Below are 20,241 nucleotides of genomic sequence, written 5' to 3' on the forward strand. Positions count from 1 at the left end.
AATGCGGATGGCCTGTCGCGGCTACCCTTGCCTGCCGAGATTGAAGAGATAGTACAGGACCCCGTGGAAATATATCATACGGCTGTTATGGAACACTTGCCCATCACCAGCCAATGTATCGAGCGGGAAACACGGAATGACCCGACATTGGCAAGGGTTTACGAATTAACCGTGAAAGGCTGGCCGGCGCAGGGTGACGCATCATTGCCGGCGTTTTCGGCAAGGAAGGACCAGTTGTCCGTCTGCCGGGGCACATTGATGTGCGGAGCCAGGGTGGTGGTCCCTCAAAAATTACAACATAAAGTGTTGCAGGACTTACACGAAGGTCATCTGGGGGGTGTCAAAATGAAAAGCCTCGCCAGAGCCTACATCTGGTGGCCCGGCATTGACAGGGACATTGAGGAAGTAGCAAAAGCGTGCCAAGGGTGCCAGATGGTACAGAACATACCACCACAAGCCCCACTACATCCGTGGGAGTGGCCCTCAACGCCGTGGCAAAGGATCCACGTGGACTTCGCTGGCCCCTTCCTGGATGCGATGTTCCTTATTGTAGTGGACGCCCATTCAAAATAGCCGGAGGTCATAAAGATGTCATCAACGACAGCCGAAAAGACGGTCGCAGTCTTAAGGACCATTTTTGCCCGAAACGGGGTGCCCGAGCAAGTCTGTTCGGACAATGGGCCACAATTTGTGGCAGAAGAATTTCAAGCATTCCTAAAAAGGAATGGAGTGCGACATTATACGTCCGCACCATATCATCCGGCTACAAATGGGCTGGCAGAGCGATTTGTGCAGACTTTTAAAAAGGCCATCAAGGCGATGGGGGAGGAAAGGTTGCCACTACAACACAAGGTGGACAACTTCCTATTCGCATACCATAATGCTGCACATACGGTGACCAACCAGGCCCCCGCCGTCATGTTCTTTAATAGAAGGTTAAGGTCTCGCCTTGAATTGCTCAGGCCAAACATTCGGAGAGATGTGGAAAACCGAGTATTTCATAGGGCTCCTGACAGACAGACACGGAGCTTCGAGGTGGGGCAGCAAGTGTTGGCCCGTGATTATAGGAAGGAAAAGTGGCGGTCTGGTACGATAAAGGCCCGCCAGGGACCCTTGATGTACACAGTTGAGACAGGGGAAGGCATAATCAGACGACATGCTGATCAACTTGTGGAGTCCAGAAACCCAACTGATTCACTACCTCAAACGTCTCAGCACATTGTTACAGCGGAATCACGGCCCAGCTCGTCGTTACAGAGGTCTCAGGATTGCGAGGAGTTCAGCACTCCAGTGACCTCCACGGCACAGGATGTGCCATCAGACACCGACGAGTCCAGCGATGAAGGGGTGACGGAAGTACCGCCGCCTACACCGAGACCGACGAGAGAAAGACGTTATCCTAGTCGAGACAGGAGGCCTCCTCAGAGACTGAATCTATAACATGTTTCTGTTTATATATATATAAGTAGACAACTCTTGATGTAAATATGTTATGTATATTGTGTTACCAAATGTTATTAGCCCTAGTTATGGGGCATCTATTGACTTAATTGCACGGGTACGTTTTAATTAAAAGGGGAGGAATGTTGTGTATGTAATAGGTATGTTACTTTAAACCTATGGCCAGGGCAGCACTACTTTGTAGGGCGTAGCGATACCGTAGTACCACTCCTGGCCATAGGGGTATAAATAGTACTGTGGGTACTGATCTCCCCTCAGTTTCCCGCCTGTTGGTATTAAGTAAAGACCTACGTTGAATCTTCCAAGCTGTCTCGTCATTATTGCATTAAGTATAGACACATACTTTATAGGGCCTATTAGAGACAAAGAAGGTGATATATGCTTAGAGGTGCAAGACAAGGCTAGAATACTCAATGAGTACTTTGTATCGGTGTTTACTAAGGAGGTGGATGCTGACAAAATATCGGTATAAGTGGAAAAGGTAGAAGCAATGGAAGGGGTGAAAATTGATAGACAGGATGTACTAGAAAGGCAGGGTATGCTTAGAGTGGACACGTCGCCTGGTCCAGATGACTTGCATCCCAGGTTGCTAAGGAAATTGGGGGAGGAGATAGCGGAAGGGCTTGCTATAATTTTCCAATCTTCCCTAGCTGCGGGAGAGGTGCCTGAGGATTGGAAAGTGGCAAATGTGACACCATTGTTCAAGAAAGGGTGTAAGGACAATTCTAGTAACTATAGGCCGGTCAGTTTAACATCAGTTGTGGGTAAAGTTTTAGAAACAATAATCAAGGAAAAAATTAACGGGCACTAATTAAGGAGAGCCAACACAGATTTGTAAAAGATCGTGTTTGACTAATCTAATTGAATTTTTTGATGAAGTAATAGAGAGGATTCATGAAGGGAATGCAATGGGTGTTGTCTACATGGATTTTCGGAAGGCATTTGACAAAGTGCCACATAGAAGGCTGGTTAACAAAATTGAGGCTCATGGAATAGGTGGGTCAGTGGCAGCTTGGATCAGGAATTGGCTTAAGGACAGAAAACAGCGAGTTGTGGTAAATGGCTGTTTTTCAGACTGGAGGATGGTAGGCAGTGGTGTTCCCCAAGGGTCAGTGCTGGGGCCGCTGCTTTTTTTGATATATATATATATATATAAAAACCTAGGTATTGGAATAGAGAGTATAATTTCTAAATTTGCCAATGACACCAAACTTGGGGGTGTAGCAAACAGTGATGATGATACCAATCGACTGCAACAGGACATAGAAAGGCTGGCAGAATGGGCAGGCAAGTGGCGGATGGAATTTAATACAGAGAAGTGTGAGGTGATGCATTTTGGCAGAAGGAACAGGGAGAGGCAATATACACTAATGGCACAGTTTTAAAGAGTGTGCAGGGACAGAGGGACCTGGGAGTTAATGTGCATAGGTCTCTGAAGGTGGCAGGACATATTGAGAGAGAGTGGTTAACAAAGCATATGGGATCTTGGGCTTCATAAATAGAGGTATTGAGTACAAAAGTAGAGAAGTTATACTGAATCTTTATAAAGCACTGGTTAGACCACAACTGGAGTATTGCGTCCAGTTCTGGTCACCACACTTTAGGAAGGGTGTGAAGGCCCTCGAGAAGGTGCAGAGGAGATTTACCAGAATGGTTCCGGGATGGGGGATCTTAGCTACAAGGACAGGTTGGAGAAGCTGGATTTGTTTTCATTAGAACAAAGGAAGTTGAAGGGTGATTTGATAGAGGTGTACAAGATTATGACGGGTTTGGATAGGCTAGACGGGGAAAGGCTGATCCCACTAGTTGATGGTACAAGGACTAGGGGACACAGATTTAAGGTTTTGGGCAAGAGATACAGGGGGGATGTGAGGAAAAACTTTTTTACGCAGCGAGTGGTGAAGACCTGAAATTCGCTGCCGATGGAAGTGGTGGAAGCAGAGACACTCAATTTTTTTAAGGGGAGACTGGATAGGCACTTGAAGGAAATAAACTTGAGGGCTACGGGGATAGAGCGGGGGAATGGGACTGACTGGATTGCTCTACAGAGAGCCGGCACGGACTCGATGGGCCGAATGGCCTCCTTCTGTGCCATTATTGAATGGGATTGGGGGCAAGGTATTAACTTGGATAGAGAACTGGTTGGCAGGCAGAAAGCAAAGAGTTGGAATAAACAGGTCTTTTTCCGAGTGGCAGGCAGTGACTAGTGGGGTATCGCAGGGATCGGTCCTTGGACCCCAGCTATTCACAATATATATTAATGATCTAGACAAAGGAACTAGATGTAATATCTCCAAGTTTGCAGACGACACAAAGCTGGGTGGGCGTGTGTGCTGTGAGGAAGATGCCGAGAAACTCCAGGATGATTTGGACAGGTTGGGTGATTGGGCAGAAACATGGCAGATGCAATATAACGTGGATAAATGCGAGGTTATCCACTTTGGTGTCAAAAACAGGAAGGCAGATTATTATCTGAATGGCAATAGATTGGGAGAAGGGGAAGTGCAACGAGACCTGGGCATCCTTGTGCACCAGTCGCTGAAGGTAAGCATACAGGTGCAGCAGGCGGTTAAGAAGGCAAATGGTATGTTGGCCTTTGTAGCGAGAGGGTTTGAGTACAGGAAGAAGGATGTCTTGCTGCAGTTGTACAGGGCCTTGGTGAGACCACATCTTGAGTATTGTGTGTAGTTTTGGTCACCTTATCTGAGGAAGGATGTTCTTGCCATGGAGGGAGTTCAGCGAAGATTCACCAGGCTGATACCTGGGATGGCAGGAATGACGTATGAGGAGAGATTGGGTCGATTGGGCTTATACTCGCTGGAGTTTAGAAGAATGAGAGGGGATCTCATTGAAACTTATAAAATTCTGACAGGACTGGACAGACTAGATGCAGGAAGGATGTTCCCGATGGTCAGGGAGTCCAGAACCAGGGGTCACAGTCTAAGGATAAGGGGTAAGCCATTTAGGACAGAAATGAGGAGGAATTTCTTCACCCAGAGAGTGGTGAACCTGTGGAAGTCTCTACCACAGAAGGCAGTAGAGGCCAATTCATTAAATATATTCAAGAAGGAGTTGGATATATTTCTTAAAGCTAAAGGGATCAAGGGATATGGGGAGAAAGCCGAGACCGGGTACTGAATTTGGATGATCAGCCATGATCGCATTGAATGGCATAGCAGGCTCGAGGGGCCAAATGGCCTACTCCTGCTCCTATCTTCTATGTTTCTATGTTGTGACTCTATGACCAAATGAGGTAGGTTTTAAGGAGTATCTTAAAGGAGGAGAGTGAGGTAGCGAGGCGGAGAGGTTTAGGGAGGGAATTCCAGAGCTTAGGGCCTAGGCAGCTGAAGGCACAGCCGCTAATATTGGAGCGATTATAATCAGGGATGCTCAAGAGGTCAGAATTGGAGGAGCGCAGAGATCTCAGAGGGTTTTAGGGCTGGAGGAGGTTACAGAGATAGGGAGGGGCGAGGCAACGGAGGAATTTGAAAACAAGGATGAGAATTTTAAAATTGAAGCATTGTCGGACTGTGAGCCAGTGTAGGTTAGTGAGCATAAGGGTGATGGGTGAACAGGACTTGGTGCGATGTAGGGTACGGCCAGCAGAAAACTATGGTTTTGCCATGACAACAAATCAGCCCCCCCAGTTTAAGCAGACCTACACTGACATCAGAGTGAGCTGGTCTTGCTGTGATTTCACTGTTTTAAGTCAACATGACAATAAACTGATAAAAGAGTCACCACTTTATGGCTTCCCATGATTCAGATAAAGGTAGCCCCACCCAGCAATTAACCTCCTCAGTCAGAGGGCAAGATTATAAGAAATACCTTGGTGGCTCCTTCAGTTCAGCCACGCTGCCACATCCCATGCTGCATATAATAGCTGCAAGGTACCAAGTGATTTTAAAGAGTTGTTTTGATACTGTTTTTTTTATTAAACAATTGGCAAAATAAATTCTGATATTCTTATGGATCAGTTATACTGATGCACCAGTTCTGGCTGGAGCATAACTTCAAATGGTGTGAAGCAGTTTTAAAAGTTACTTGTAAGCTTGGTAAATGGCAGTTTAATCGTTTTAATGTTAGCAAAGAGTGGACGATCCAGTCGGCTCTTTATATTTAACCAGTATTCGGATGCTGGTGAGCACTGAGCGCAGCTTTACCTGGCCATAGAGTGAGGGTCAGCAATACGACTTGGGGCTGCCGGATCCACCTTACTCTCAGCGGGTACTGGACTCAAGCCGTTCGCTGTGGTAGAACAGTCCCTTGTGCAGCCGTTGTGTGTTTTACAATCTGCAAACTCTCTGCCTAATGAAATCATCTTGTTTTGTCGCAGAATTCCAGAAATGTATATATCAACAACAAACAATGCTTTACCAGACTCCAAGATGGGTGAGTTTTTTTTTTATCTTAATGTGAAATATTCTGAATATGTTAGGCTGCCCTTTTATGACATTTGAGATGCCACTGGACAGATCTTCTTTGTGATACTTCTTTCCACAGCAATACAATGCCATGTGGGAATAGAGTAGGGTGTGCATAGCAAAATGTTTTTATATGGATCACCTTTATGGTATGTTACACTATTATAACAAGGCGTAGTAAAGGTATTTTATAAAGGTTTACTATTAGTAGGAGAGGTTGAGCATATGACTGCGTTATAACGAGTGGCTGTATTTTATACAGGTTCAATATTAGAGACTATGTATATTGCAAATTTTATAGGAATTAATGCGCTGCAATGAATATAGATACAGGGTTAATTTTACAGCAGGGACATTACAGTATCAGAACTCGGTAATGTTATAGTGAGAGAAGGGTTACCCTGCTGTCACAGACGTAACTTACAGCATTGTCTTATTTACATTCAGGGATCCTGGAACAACCCCATAAGTGGTAGATAATTTGATTATATATATTAGTTGATTGTAGAACTTTGCCACTGAATAAATATATCTGGAGTGGTACTGAGACACATAGCCCAAGAAAGGGCCATGCTAGTTAATCTCAGCTGAAGAAGTGGAGGGGACACGTTTGTTCTGGAGTTCCCAGGCTAGGACGGAGAAAAGTTGGCCAGAATTCCTACTCCTGATCACTCTACAGTTACTCTTACCTCAAAAGTAGGAATGGTAGCTTAGTGATTATGTTACTGGACTAGTAATCCAGAGGCCCGAGTTCAAATGAAACTACCGTTTTGTCGAAAAAACCCATCTGGTTCACTAATGTCCCTTTAGGGGAAGGAAATCTGCTGTCTTTACCTGGTCAAGCCTGTATGTGACTCCAGACCCACAGCGCTCTGAAATGGCCTAGCAAACCACTCAGTTGTATTCAAGCAGGTGGCTCAATGCCACCTCCCTCATTAATGACTCATTCTCTCAAGGGTAATTGGGGATGAACAACAAATGCTGGCCTTACTGGCGACATTCCCATCCCGGAAATGAATAAAAAAATGTGCGCAGAGGCAGATATTCGATAAGGTGCCACACAGCACGGTGACATAGTGGTTAGCACTGTTGCCTCACAGCGCCAGGGACCCGGGTTCGAATCCGGCCTCGGGTGACTGTGTGGAGTTTGCACATTCTCCCCGTGTTTGCGTGGGTTTCCTCCGGGTGCTCCGGTTTCCTCCCACAGTCCAAAGATGTGCGGGTTAGGTTGATTGGCTATGATAAATTGACCCTTAGTGTTAGGGGGATTAAATACGTGGGGTTACGGGGATAGGGTGGGATATGTGTTGGTGTAGGGGTTACGGGGATCGGGTGGGATATGTGTCGGTGCAGGCTCGATGGGCCGAAATGGCCTCTATCTGCACTGTTGTGATTCTGTGATAAAAGGTTACTGCATAAGATAAGAGCTCACGGAATTGGGGGTAATATACTAGCATGGAGAGAAAATTGGCTAACAGAAAGCAGAGAGTCGGCATAAATGGGTAATTTTCCGGTTGGCAAACGGTAACTAGTGGGGTGCCACAGGGATCGGAGCTGGGGCCTCAACTATTTACAATCTACATTAATGACTTGGATGAAGGGACCGAGTGTAATGTAGCCAAGTTTGCGGATGATACAAAGATGGGTGGGAAAGCAAGTTGTGCAGAGGACTTAAAGAACGTGCTAAGGGATACAGACAGACTAAGTGAGTGGGCAAACATTTGGCAGATGAAGTATAACGTGGGAAAGTGCGAGGTTATACACTTTGGCAGGAAAAATAAAAAAGCTAATTATTATTTAAAGGAAGAGATGACAAAATGCTACAGTTCAGAGGGACCTGGGGGTCCTTGTGCATGAAACACAAACAGTTAGCATGCAGGTACAGCAAGTAATCAAAGAGGCAAATGGAATGTTGGTCTTTATTTCAAAGGGGTTGGAGTATAAAAGCAGGGAAGTCCTGCTACAACTGTACAGGGTATTGGTGAGACCACACCTTGAGTAATGCGTACAGTTTTGGTCTCCTTATTTAAGGAAGGATATACTTGCATTGGAGGCAGTTCAGAGACGATTCACACGGTTGATTCCTGAGATGAGGGGGTTGACTTATGAGGAAAGGTTGAGCAGGCTGGGCCTATACCCATTGGAATTTAGAAGAATGAGAGGTGATCTTATTGAAACATATAAGATACTGAAGGGGCTCGACGTGGTAGATGCAGAGAGGCTGTTTCCCTTTGTGGGGAAATCTAGAACACGGGGGCACAGTTTTAGAATAAAGGGTCGCCCTTTTAGAACTGAAATGAGGAGGAATTTCTTCTCTCAGAGGGTCGTAAATCTGTGGAATTCTCTGCCCCAGAGAGCCGTGGAGGCTGGGTCATTAAATACGTTTAAGTTGGAGATAGACAGATTTTTGCAAGATAAGGGAGTGAAGGGTTATGGGGAGCGGGCAGGGAAGTGGCTTTGAGCCCAAGATCAGCCATGATCTTATTGAATGGCGGAGCAGGCTCGAGGGGCCAAGTGGCCTATTCCTGCTCCTATTTCTTATGTTCTTATATCGAGTGAGAATATGATTGGACTTAGCTGTGATGTTCTCCACAGCTGAATGGCTTCCATAAACTCACTGTCTAGGGTCACAAATGAAGAAAGGCCACTCGAGTGACGAACACAGGGTGGTCAGCACCATATACCAGCATAAGTCAGCACCTTTGGGAGAGGGGAGAAAAGGGGGGGGGAAGTAAATTGATTAAGATTTTGTTTATTGAGAAAGCTGGTTAAATGCCAATGCTCAAAGTGCAGGACAAGGAGAAAAGGTGTTATAAATCAAGATGTTGTGACCAGGTGACACCAAGCTTGGGTTTGAAAAGCCTTTGGATTGCAGGAAGAAGGAAAGACTAAGGGAGGTAAAGAGTTCCACAGTTTGAAGGCCCTGGAAAAGAATGAGTTACGATAGGACGAGCTGTGACTTCAATGCAGTGAGGATGCAGGGAAGAGGAAGAGTATGCTGGACGAGATGTTTGCAGCTTAGGAGAAACAAGAGAAGAAAGTTCTCCTTCTCATGCAGGCATCTGGCATCTTGCTCGAGTAGCAATTTTTCCATGTGTGAGCATAATTTTCCAATGCTTTTACCCAGCAGTAAAACACCCACATGGGGTGAATAGGATAGTCAGGGGCAAGGATTTGCAGTTCCCATTTAAACTTGGTATTTCAACTGTGTCATAAGCAACAGTGATAAGACCAAATAGAGGCAGTCCTTACATGTGGGTGGAAAATACTTCGGGAGCCGCTCCACTCCCACCCTTTGCTTCTTGGATTTTCCACCAGAGGTGACGGGAGATGTGGGATACCTCCACCCAAATAAGGGCATGTCTATTCTAAGGACATGCTAGTGACGGGAATACATCGTCGTATTTCTCATCAGTTGCATCCTAGCAATGCTGGGCGCTAAGAACATTGATATGTTCCTGGCATCAGGGTTGCTAGGGTGGGGGTGCCTTTTGAAATCTAAGATGTCATCAGAGTCTTAGCAACCAATGGCAGGGCAATCAATTGCAGACTGATGTGGCTAGGTGAGATTTTTTGAATGAAAAACATTAGTTTGGGGCCATGTTACACTGCAGCAGGTTCCTACAGTCCTGCTCATCTATTTCAGCTGAAAGGCAGGTTCACCCAAAGAGGGTGGGTAGCCCACCTAAAATATACAAAGTGACCTACCCCTGAAAATCAGCCAAATTCAGGAGTAGAGGCTGACAGCAGATTCAAAAGCCATTCAACCAGGATTCCATCAGCCTTATGCCAAAGTGGAAAATCCTGACCAAAGTCTCAGATATTATCTAAAATATATAAACAGGGGTGGGGCTTAGTTCTGCTAGTCCTCTGCCCTGTTTAGCGTTAGTCAGTGTGTTGGATAGCCATGCAAGTCAGCATGCTTAACTGAACAAATCTTGGTTGAGTGATCATTAAAATGTGACATTAGATTTAAGATGTGATCTGTGCTATATATGATACTGTACTGTACATCGATAGATAAAATACTGAAGATCCATTTCATGTGCCTACAAGAAAAATCTGGCCTTAGCTTTTGAATGGTTTGATAGTTGCAGATTCCTGCATTAAATATTTAAAATGAATGATAGTCCAGCTTGCAGCCCCCTGCTGTGAAGTGAACTGATCCATGCTTAGAACTGTACAGATTCTCTTTCTATATTAATTACTGCATTCTTGTGTATTTGTGTCATGTAGCCTTGCACCATGTACCATGATGATTCACCTAACAGTGTAAAATATATGTAGCGTAGGTGTGCTGTATAACCCAACCTTGCCTTGACCAGATATGTAACCATTGCAAATGGCAATGACACACTCTGGGCTTGGCTTCAAATCAAGTGCAGGCAGAGGGGATGTAAAACTCAGTCTCTGGCTGGAAGGGAACTAAAGTGAGATGAGTTTGAGAAGCCTCACTCCAGTTAGGAGTAAATGTTGGCAGAAAGCAGAAAACTAATCAGCACTGAACTGCCAATCTCCTCGGAGAGGAAGCAAAGGTGGCTGGTGCGGAAAACAGAAAAGACACATCAGGTGAAATTCATTTTTTCACTAATTTTAGCAAAAAGTAGACATGAGTAAAAAGCCACAGAGCTGAAACGTTAACCCTGTTTCTCTCTCCACGGATGCTGCCTGGCCTGCTGAGTATTTCCAGCATTTTCTGTTGTTATTTCAGATTTCCAGCATCCGCAGTATTTTGCTATCATATGAGTAAAAAGCCACTTTATTCTCATATCTACTTTTGCCACTTTATATACATATTTACGTTTTCACTAAAATTAGTAAAAACAGGAATTTCACTCTGATTTTCAGTATTCCGAAGGGACCGCTCCCTCCGTGACACCCTGGTCCACTCCTCAATCCCCCCCAACACCCGCTCCCCTTCCCACAGCACCTTCCCGTGCAAGCGCAGGAGATGCAACACCTGCCCTTTTACCTCCTCCCATCCCACCATCCAGGGCCCCAAACACCCCTTCCAGGTGAAACAGCGATTTACTTGTACTTCTTGCAATTTAGTATACTGTGTTCGCTGCTCACTACGCGGTCCCCTCTACATTGGGGAGACCAAATGCAGATTGGGTGACCACTTTGCGGAACACTTCCATTCAGTCTGCAAGTGTGACCCTGAGCTTCCGGTTGCCTGTCACTTTAATTCTCCATTCCACTCCCACTCTGACCTCTCTGACCTCGGCCTCTTACACTGTTCCAACGAAGCTCAACATAAGCTCGAGGATCAGCACCTCATCTTTCGATTAGGCACTTTACAGCCTTCTGGACTCAACATCGAGTTCAACAATTTCAGACCATAACCTCGGCCCCTATCTTTTTCAGATGGCAGCTGTTGATGATTCTGCTATTCCCATTTACACCTCTTCTAGACCCATCTTTTGTTTCTTTGCTTGTCCAATTACCATCTCACGATCTCCTGACCATCTCCTTTTGCTTTGTACTATCATACCTTTTGTCATCTAATCACTCCTGCCTTCCACCCAATCACAGACCTTCCCTTTTGTTCTTTCCTCCCGTCCACCTTTTCCTGCCCCTACACTTGCTTAAAATCTGTTACATCTCTAACTTTTTCCAGTTCTGACGAAAGGTCATCGACCTGAAACGTTAACTGTTTCTCTCTCCAAAGATGCTGCCTGACCTGCTGAGTATTTCCAGCATTTTCTGTTTTTATTTCACTCTGATTATTGGGGCAATGTAACAGGACTATTACTCTGTACCTAACCTGGGAGTGTCTGATCCTCTGTGTCTAGACTGCAGCATTGCCTCTTTCTCACCTTTATAAACATTTCAAGCAGATTTGGCAGATTATTCAACCATGGAAGGCATCACAGACAAATCTAACCTTGTCCTCACCTGATGGCCACACGTTTTTTTTCAGCAGATTTCACTGCATAGTGATTAGAAGCAGGAACCTCTGCAGCCCAGTGTGCCAAGGTTAAGTTGTAGCACCTCAGCTGGTGCTGTGTCTGAGATCAGTGAACTCAGTGTAAACCACGTATCAGAATGAGAACCTGACTCAGTGTCACACTGGATAGTGAATAACTTTCCTTCAGTTTCAGTTTGTACAAAATATTGAAAACAATAATAATCAATATTGTTACTTCGGCACCTTTCTGAAGAATATTTATAGTCTATTCATTGATTTTATTATCAATTTGTGCCATTTCTTGAATGCAGGTTCCACTGCATATGAGATCGTCATGTTGTCAGTGAGTGGGGTGATCCTTCTGATAACTGCTGTTGCTGCGCTGGTGGCAATTCTCAGAAAGTAAGTTTGAATAATTCCAATTTAAAGGCATTTCTAATGGCTGTGCTATAGTAGAGCAATGTGGAGTTATACTGCCAGCTCTCTGTCACTGTCTGGCCAGATAAAGAGATATTCCACACATGCACAGGGCTTTGCTCAGTAGTGTACAAATGCCAGTCATATTTTCAATAAGAACATAAGAAATAGAAGCGGAAGTAGGCCATACATCCCCTCTAGCCTGCTCTGCTATTCAATAAGATCATGGCTGATCATCCACTTCAACTCCACTTTCCCACCCTATCGCCATATCCCCTGATTCCCTTAGAGTCCAAAAATCTATCTATCTCAGCCTGAACTGTCCCAGCCTTACACATAATGTTAGCAAAAACCTCTTCTCTATCATTTAACAGTTTAAAAATGAAATTTAAGAAATCCCTGGGCAGTCGCACTGACCACTTGGGAACATTTGAAATGCATCGTAACGTTAACTTTGCCCTTAGTTAGTTGCACTGCAGGTGGTATGAAACTGAAATGGTGTGAGACCATCTCCGCCAAGGATCCCATTCTACTTTCCAGAACTCGATCTAGCTGACTTCAATCTTCAATTATACTACAGTACTCAGTTTGTGTCACTGCAAAGCTCAAATCAGTTTGCATCAACTCAAAACTGTGCAATGGAACTGGTCTGTAAAATAATTCTCTCCATTCACTTTTAGAACTTGTGCAGTAACTATCTTTGCAGCTCTAGGATCTCTTTGATCTGAGTTTGTCTCTCTGGTGAGTGACTAAGCAGTTTAATAGGGTCAAAAGAAGGCTTTCCTTTCTTCGCTGAGACCTGGGCATCAACTCTGGTTCCTGAACTGCTGAGACCCTGGAAACATCAACAGTTGAAATTAACTGGCTACCATTCAACAATGTAGGTTGTAAAGTCAAATAGCAAGTTGGGAAATGTGCCCGCTTAGCTTTGGAGATCAGAGGGTATTTGTAGACATTTACCTCATGGGATTGCATGCCCTCGGTGCACACAACCATCATTCCTCTTGCAGCACAATACTTGATTCTCAGCAGTCTTCTATGGAGCACCAAAAACCATTTCTCTTTCAATTATTTGAAGACATTTTATTGTCTCTTGCAAATCTAACCAACAGCTATAACTCTTACCTTTGGCTCCATCCTTCGTCATTGGCCAGGAATTTCCTCAAAGGTGCTCCTGCTCTGCCGCCTTAACTGTGCCAGGAGTTTGGCAGAAACCCTAGCAGGGGAAAGGGGGAAATTCCTGCTCATTGTCTCCTCTCGTCATTCATTGAAGCTGCCTCAATCCTCAAAGGATCTCAGTTTCCTCGTTCATGCTAATCACTTCTTTCCCTGCCCAAGCAAAGCTTAGCTCTATAAAGCCCAAGTTGATCCAAAACTAAAATACTCCTCCCATATCTGGGAGCTCATCTGGCATCTCTCCTTATTACCAAATAAAAGCTCATCAGACAACTAATTTTATTTACGCTCCTGCCTCCAACCTTTCTCCAGTGAAATCTTTCTTGTCCCTCTATTTCATCAATATTATGATAGGCATTGCCTCTTTGTACCTTACTCTCTTCTTCCTCCCAATATGCCATCCTGCTGATTCTTCTTCCTCCCTAAACTCTTAAATTCATAACATGATTATGTGTAAGGCTGGGACAGTTCAGTCTTCTTTCTTTAGAATTTTCTTAATTAGAGCTTTGGAAGTATTGCACTAATGTTACAGTAATAGAGCTTGTTATTGTTACTTTATTTTGAAAGAATGTCTGTATGCATCGTAAAGCTGGGGCTGCATCACCACAGCAGCACTTTCCCCCTTCCCATAGGAAGAAAAGGGTGCAGATTAAACAGGCTCCAGACAACAGATCTCGGTTCAGGGTAGTGGAGTTGTTTTATAGATGGACACTGGTAATGGGGGAAGGGATAGGCCGATACCTGTCTTGCAGTTGGATAGATCCCTAATAGACATGGGGTAGAAAGATGCAAAAGCCCCTTCCCAGTCTGACACTAATGGCAGACTGGGGGAGGTGCTGAGTGGAGTACTGGGGGCAGGGAATCAGTGCTTAGACCCTTGTTGTTTGTTATTTATCTACATAAATGACCTGAATACAGAAACCAATTGTAAGCTTATGAAATTTACTAACAATACTAAAATAGAAAGTGCAGTCAAGACAGAAAAAAATGTATCTACTAGGCAACTGGACAGACAAGTGCTAAATTAAATATTGCACATTGTAAACCTATGTTGCTCATTCTTGCTTCCAATGCACAAATACAGTTGGTATAGTGGGTCTTTGAAAGAGATCTGAAAGTGATGGAAGACATTACTTTTCATGTCAGGACCAAGTTGAGAAGCAATAAAAGAAGCAAACAGGATGTTGGGATATATAATCAGAACAGTGGAGTGTGTCTACAGTGGAGGTTATGCTGTGACTTTATAATGCACTGGTCAAACCAAACTTGGACTATTTTTGCAGTTCTGGTCATCACACTTCAAAAAAGACCTACCTGCAGAGAAGAGCAAATAGAATGATCCCGGGTATAAAAAGGATGAGCTAGCAGGACAGATTAGAGAAGCTTCAACTGAAGTAAAGGATAAAAGGCATCTTCATTGAGCCATATAAAATGTAAATTACGCAGTTAAGATGAATCTGTCTAATGTCAGACAGGCCAGTAGAAAAAGACACAAACTTAAATTAGTAAGAAGTAAATTTTAAAAGATCGTACAAAACGCTTCTTCACTCAAAGGCTGATAAACGTTTGAAATAATCTACCAGGTAAGGTGGTAGAATCAAATGCTGTAGGGGAGTTCAAGATACAGTTCGATGCTAGATTAAGCAAGTTAAAATCTATAGGGGTGAGCTCGATTGTCAGAATGGCCTTTCTTGTTGACCTTTTCTTAAATTCATCGCACCATCTCCCACTGTTTAAGGCATTCTTTTCCAGATCCTCAAAGCTGTTGAATTCTTTACCTCCTTCAATCTTCCCTTACTCTTAGGATTTGCAGGCTTTTAAACCATCGCGTAACCACCATTACTTTACCGCCTCTTCATTCATTACTGTTTTCAACCTTGCTAGTGTCCTGTACTATACACCTTGGCTCTTCACCTAGATTTCTTAATTAATTCAAAAATAGGTTGAGTTGTGTCCAAGTTCAGACAAATTATACATGATTTATGGAAGGAACAGGCTTGATGTGGTAACAGGCCCTGGCGGTGAAATCTCATTATAGCTATTTCTCTCACTGCTGAGTGTTACCACCACCACTGCTCCCATGTTGTTCATATTTCTGTATTTGCTTATTTTCTTGGCATTGATACTGTTATATTTGATTATAGATACTGGAAGAAGCGCAGATCGTTAGAAGACCCTAGTACAAGAGCAGTAGTGATGGTAACCTTCAGCCGTGAGAGAAATAACCGCAATGGAATTTCAGCACCAGACCTGTCTAGCCAAGCACACATCTTCTATATTTGTGAAGTGGTGGACAAAAAATGCAGAGACACGCATGAGCAAAGAGACGCTTCACTGGGTCGCCCTGATGAATGTTTCAATGACATCCACATTACTATTTGACAAACATAATTGTATTACCTGCGTACATTGTAAACTTAAGCACAGCTCTTCTGGGCTCAGGCTTGTCTCCACCCCCCACCCCTCCCCCACCACAAAGAGTGGTTAGAGCTAAAGCTGTTGATGCTGTGCTGATTTACACCTGCAAAATAGTGCAAGGAGCTAGTTAAGAAGAGAACGGAGGGTTGCAAAGATAAGAACAGGTACAGATAAGCAAATGTTCAGTGGAGCATGATGGTTCCCAAGCTTCTGAGACCGTGGAACTATTATTTCAAGGAAGGAAACCTTTCCAGGGTGTATAATGTAAGATGCAAGGATAGACGGGTATTCTGGAGTTTCTTGATTTACCTTCAGGGCAAGGAGGGGAAACAGTTATACAGAACCTTTGTTTAGGAGATTAAAGGGGTGGGTTTAGGTGGAGCGAGACTGAGTGCAGCAGTAGCTTCGCACATTGCCTTTTTACCACTGGGCCTGAATTACAACCCAATCCAGACTGATGGGTGAACGCCTCCTCTCTCTGCTGGCTGGAAGAGTCCTGTGTGAAATGATTCTCAGTTCCTAATGGATTTAGGCCCACAGTGCAAAATTGCCTTTAATTTCACCCAAATGAGCAGAAAATTAACAGTGCCATTCAGAGAAGTCACCTTATCTGTGCCATTTAAATTTTATATACCTGAATGAGGTTGCCTTTTACTTGTTTGCTTGTTTAAGGAATGGGAAATTTCACTTTGATGTAGTAAAGAATGTATTTCTGAAGTGCAGGTAGGGAGGAGCACATGGTTGGGAGAGAGTAGAGGGAATTTAACTTTGCAGCTGTTGGAATACTCAATACAATTGTTGGCTGAGAAAAGTGTAATAACTTTTTTATTCCCCATTACTGACATCCTTCATGATAATGAGTACAAAATTCACCAAAGTTTAATTTTTTTTTAAAGGCTGGGTAGAGTCCATGATAGTGAGGATTGGATTGGTTTGTGGAAGTACAGGGGCTTGATGGTCAGACTATCCTTTTTCATTCTGTGCTTTCTAATGTTCCTATTCTAAAATGGTGACAATTTCCCTTCTCTTTACAAAAATCATCTTCCCCTGCCAGTGCAGTGAGTATCTGAGCCATAGGGTTTCCCTCTCCCTGCCACTCCACCCTCACCTCCAACAAGTGTGAGAAGCTCATAGAAAAAAAGGACTTGCATTTATATAGCACCTTTCACAACCTCAGACATCACAAAGCGTTTTACAGCCACTTTTGAAGTGTAGTCACTGTTGTAATGTAGGAAATACAGCAGCTAAAGTTCATTTTTATGCACGTATTCTGACATTCTCCACTTTTGCAAGTCACAGAAAGTTGCATTGCAGTGAGTTCCATCTTAAGAGAATTTGTCTAAGTCAATCAGGGTGCACGCGAGTGTTTTATTTTTATTCGTTCATGGGATGTGGGGGTCGCTGGCAATGCCGGCATTTATTGCCCACCCCTAATTGCCCTCGAGAAGGTGGTGGTGAGCCGCCTTCTTGAACCGCTGCAGTCCGTGTGGTAACGGAGTGGCTAGCTAAGCCATTTCAGAGGGGCAGTTGAGAGTCAATTACATTGCTGTGGGTCTGGAGTCACATATAGGCCAGACCGGGTAAGGACGGCAGATTTCCAGGTGGGGTTTTTTTTTTTTTTTTAAAACGACAATCCAGTAGTTTCATGGTCACCATTACTGATACTAGCTTTTTAATTCCAGATTTATTTAATTGAATTTGAATTCCCCAGCTGCCATGGTGAGATTTGAACTCGTGTGTCCGGATCATTAATCCAGGCCTCTGGATAACTAGTCCAGTAACATAACCACTATGCTACCATGCCTTAGAAAGCATATAAATTATTTAAAGCTTTTTTTTTTCTAAAGACGAGGCTGCTATTGTGCAGCACCTCTGACAGGAAAGACTACAACTCCCTTTGATGATGCTTTCCCCTGCACATGAGCGGGGACTTCACATTCCGCAGGCTGAAGGCCTGTCCCTCAGCAGAGCATGTGCATGGAGTAAGTCAAGCCTCAACAGTTGCTCATTTATAGTGATTCAACGTAAGAGTATTTATGCATCGATTGGTGCTGCTTATTTTTTTGTTTGCTGTCAATCAGCTAAAGACTTGCCCCTTTCCTAAGTCCCACCCACAGCCCAGTTTTGAACATCGGAAAAAGGTGATAATGCTATATTGCAGCTTTCTCTTTCTCGTCTCGTCTCTGCAGACCAGAATTTGTGCAATTCCATTGCTTTTTATAGTGTCCTTGCTTGTACAAGATTAATAATTGTATGAAACAGTGTACTGTGTACAGTAGAAATAGTTACATGTTTTTAATTATTATATAAATCCTGTGTGTCAATCTGTAAATAAAGTTATGTTTAAATAAATGCCACTGATAAAGCAGTTAGACATCATTATGTGTAAAATTCAGGCTGGATAGGAAGCTCTGGAGGTGCAACAGTAAAATATTCCCTATATCTTTCGGATTATAATTGGAGAGGTCCCGCGCAGGCCGCTCACCAGATTTTACATTGGCCCAGAAATTAGGATCGGGGGCTTGCCGCGCATGCAAGCCCCCGATGTGCACTTACCCGGCGCGCCGACAGCTGAAGCCTGGGACTGCTTGGAATTCCTGTCACTGGTCCGGTTCAGCTGTCGGCGCGCTGTGCTTGCCTGATCCAGTGGCGTAGTTAGTGCGATGTGCTGGCTGGGATCAGGTGAGCACTGGGCAGCCAATCGGGGGAGGGGAAAATTCATTCATGAGTTTGATAGTAAGAACTGTCAAACTCATGAAAACTACGGGCACCCAAAACACTACTTAAACTTTAAATAAAATTTTAAAAAACATCCCACTAATTAAATGAACTATAAATAACTTTAAAAAACTATTTTAAACAATTAATCAAATTTTTGAAAAAAATAATTTTTTCAGAAATCGGGTCTAAAAATACACTTACCTTACTGTAAAGTCCTTAAAAACAATAAAGCTGTGGAAAAAATGTTATAATTTTAAATAATATACCACTTACCTTAAAGAATCAAGTCCTTACGTCTCCTTTTTACATTTCTAAAAAGTTCAGGCCCTTACACACGGGCAAACCTGTCAAAAAGAAGGAAGTTCAACGCGTGCGCGCAGAGTCCTGCGCGCACGCGTTGGACCTCTGAACCCTTGGAGGAAATGCCGGTTTCCCGCGCATGCGCTGTGCATGCTGAAATCCGGCACTTCCAACGGGCCCACGCATGAGTACCCCGTCCATACTCACGCGTTGGGACCGGAATTACTGGCCCATTGTAGATACCACACGTGCGCAAAAATTTGAATGGTCCGCGCATTGGGAGGAGGCGTGCCCCGCACTGGGGGGGGGGTGGGGGAAGGCGGGCCCCGCACTGGGGGGCGGGGGAGAGAAGATGCAGACCCCGCACTGAGGGGGGGGGGAGGAGGCAGGGCCCGCACTGGGGGGCTGGTGGGGGATGGCGGGTCCCGCACTGGGGGGGGGGAGGGGTAGAGAAGAGGCAAGCCCCACACTGGGGCGGGGGGAAAGAGAAGAGGCAGGCCCCGCACTGAGAGGGGGGGGGGGAGGGGAGAGAGGCAGGCCCCGCACTGGGGGGGGGGGGGGGCAGGGCCCGCACTGAGGGGGAAGCGATCCTACGCTTCGGTTACCTGACCGGTCGACCAATCGGTGCGTGTGTGGGCGGGCCTTATCCTTCTGAACCGAGGTGAGTGGCCGCCATCTTGATTTTTCACGATTTTTTCCCCACACTTTCAGTGTGTTAGGGAAGTAAGGTAAATATTTGAATTATGTGTTAGGGAATTAATTAACAATTTATTTGAGTTTTATATTGTGTTCAGCAACCACCCCCCCTCCTCCTCACCCTCGCGCAGGGGGGACTCGGGGCCTGAAGCTCAAAAAATGTCTCTCTCTCGCTCTCTCTTTCTTCCCTCTCTCTCTCTCCTTCTCCTCTTCCCTCTCTCTCCTTCTCCTCTTCCCTCTCTCCTCTTCCCTCTCTCTCCTTCTCCTCTTCCCTCTCTGTCTCTCTCTACTTCCCCCTCTCAGGTTTCACGGTGTCGCGGACGGAGCGCGGGCGGGCCGCCCGAAGTTTCCCGCTCGCTAATGGCTGCCAAGCTGCCCTTGCCTGCTCCCCGCGGGCCGCCTCACGCCGCCCGCACTGACCGCGCATGCGCCGCCCGCCCGCAGCGGCCGTCCATCAGCCGCGCGATACGCGGGGGACCTCAGCTCCAGTCCGTCCCGGCCTCAGAACCCGACCGCGCCTTAAGCGCTAGGCCCCGCACGGCCGCTATCGCAACGGCACCGGACCTCAGGCGCTAGGCAGGGGGAGGGGCCGGAGAGAGGGACAGAGGGGAGTGGGGGTGGGGGAGGGTAGGTGTGGGGGTGGGGGAGGGGAGGGAGGGAGGGAGACAGGGGAGGGAGGGAGAGGAGGGGAGGGAGAGGAGGGGAGGGAGAGAGGGT

At 45.2% G+C, this 20,241-nt stretch overlaps 1 protein-coding gene across 1 annotated transcript; it reads left to right on the forward strand.

Moving 5' to 3' along the window:
• The first annotated feature begins 5,305 nt into the window (after positions 1–5,305).
• Positions 5,306–18,164, forward strand: LOC147123606 (uncharacterized). Its single transcript, XM_086004754.1, has 4 exons — positions 5,306–5,351; positions 5,798–5,853; positions 12,108–12,198; positions 15,534–18,164. The coding sequence occupies exons 1-4, from the start codon at positions 5,329–5,331 to the stop codon at positions 15,769–15,771; spliced, it is 408 nt and encodes a 135-aa protein (XP_085860880.1). The 5' UTR covers positions 5,306–5,328; the 3' UTR covers positions 15,772–18,164.
• Positions 18,165–20,241: the final 2,077 nt, after the last annotated feature.

The sequence above is a fragment of the Somniosus microcephalus genome, chromosome 2 (genome assembly GCF_052327205.1).
Source record: "Somniosus microcephalus isolate GS21.2 chromosome 2, FLI_Smic_1.0, whole genome shotgun sequence".
Taxonomy (NCBI): Eukaryota; Metazoa; Chordata; class Chondrichthyes; order Squaliformes; family Somniosidae; genus Somniosus; species Somniosus microcephalus.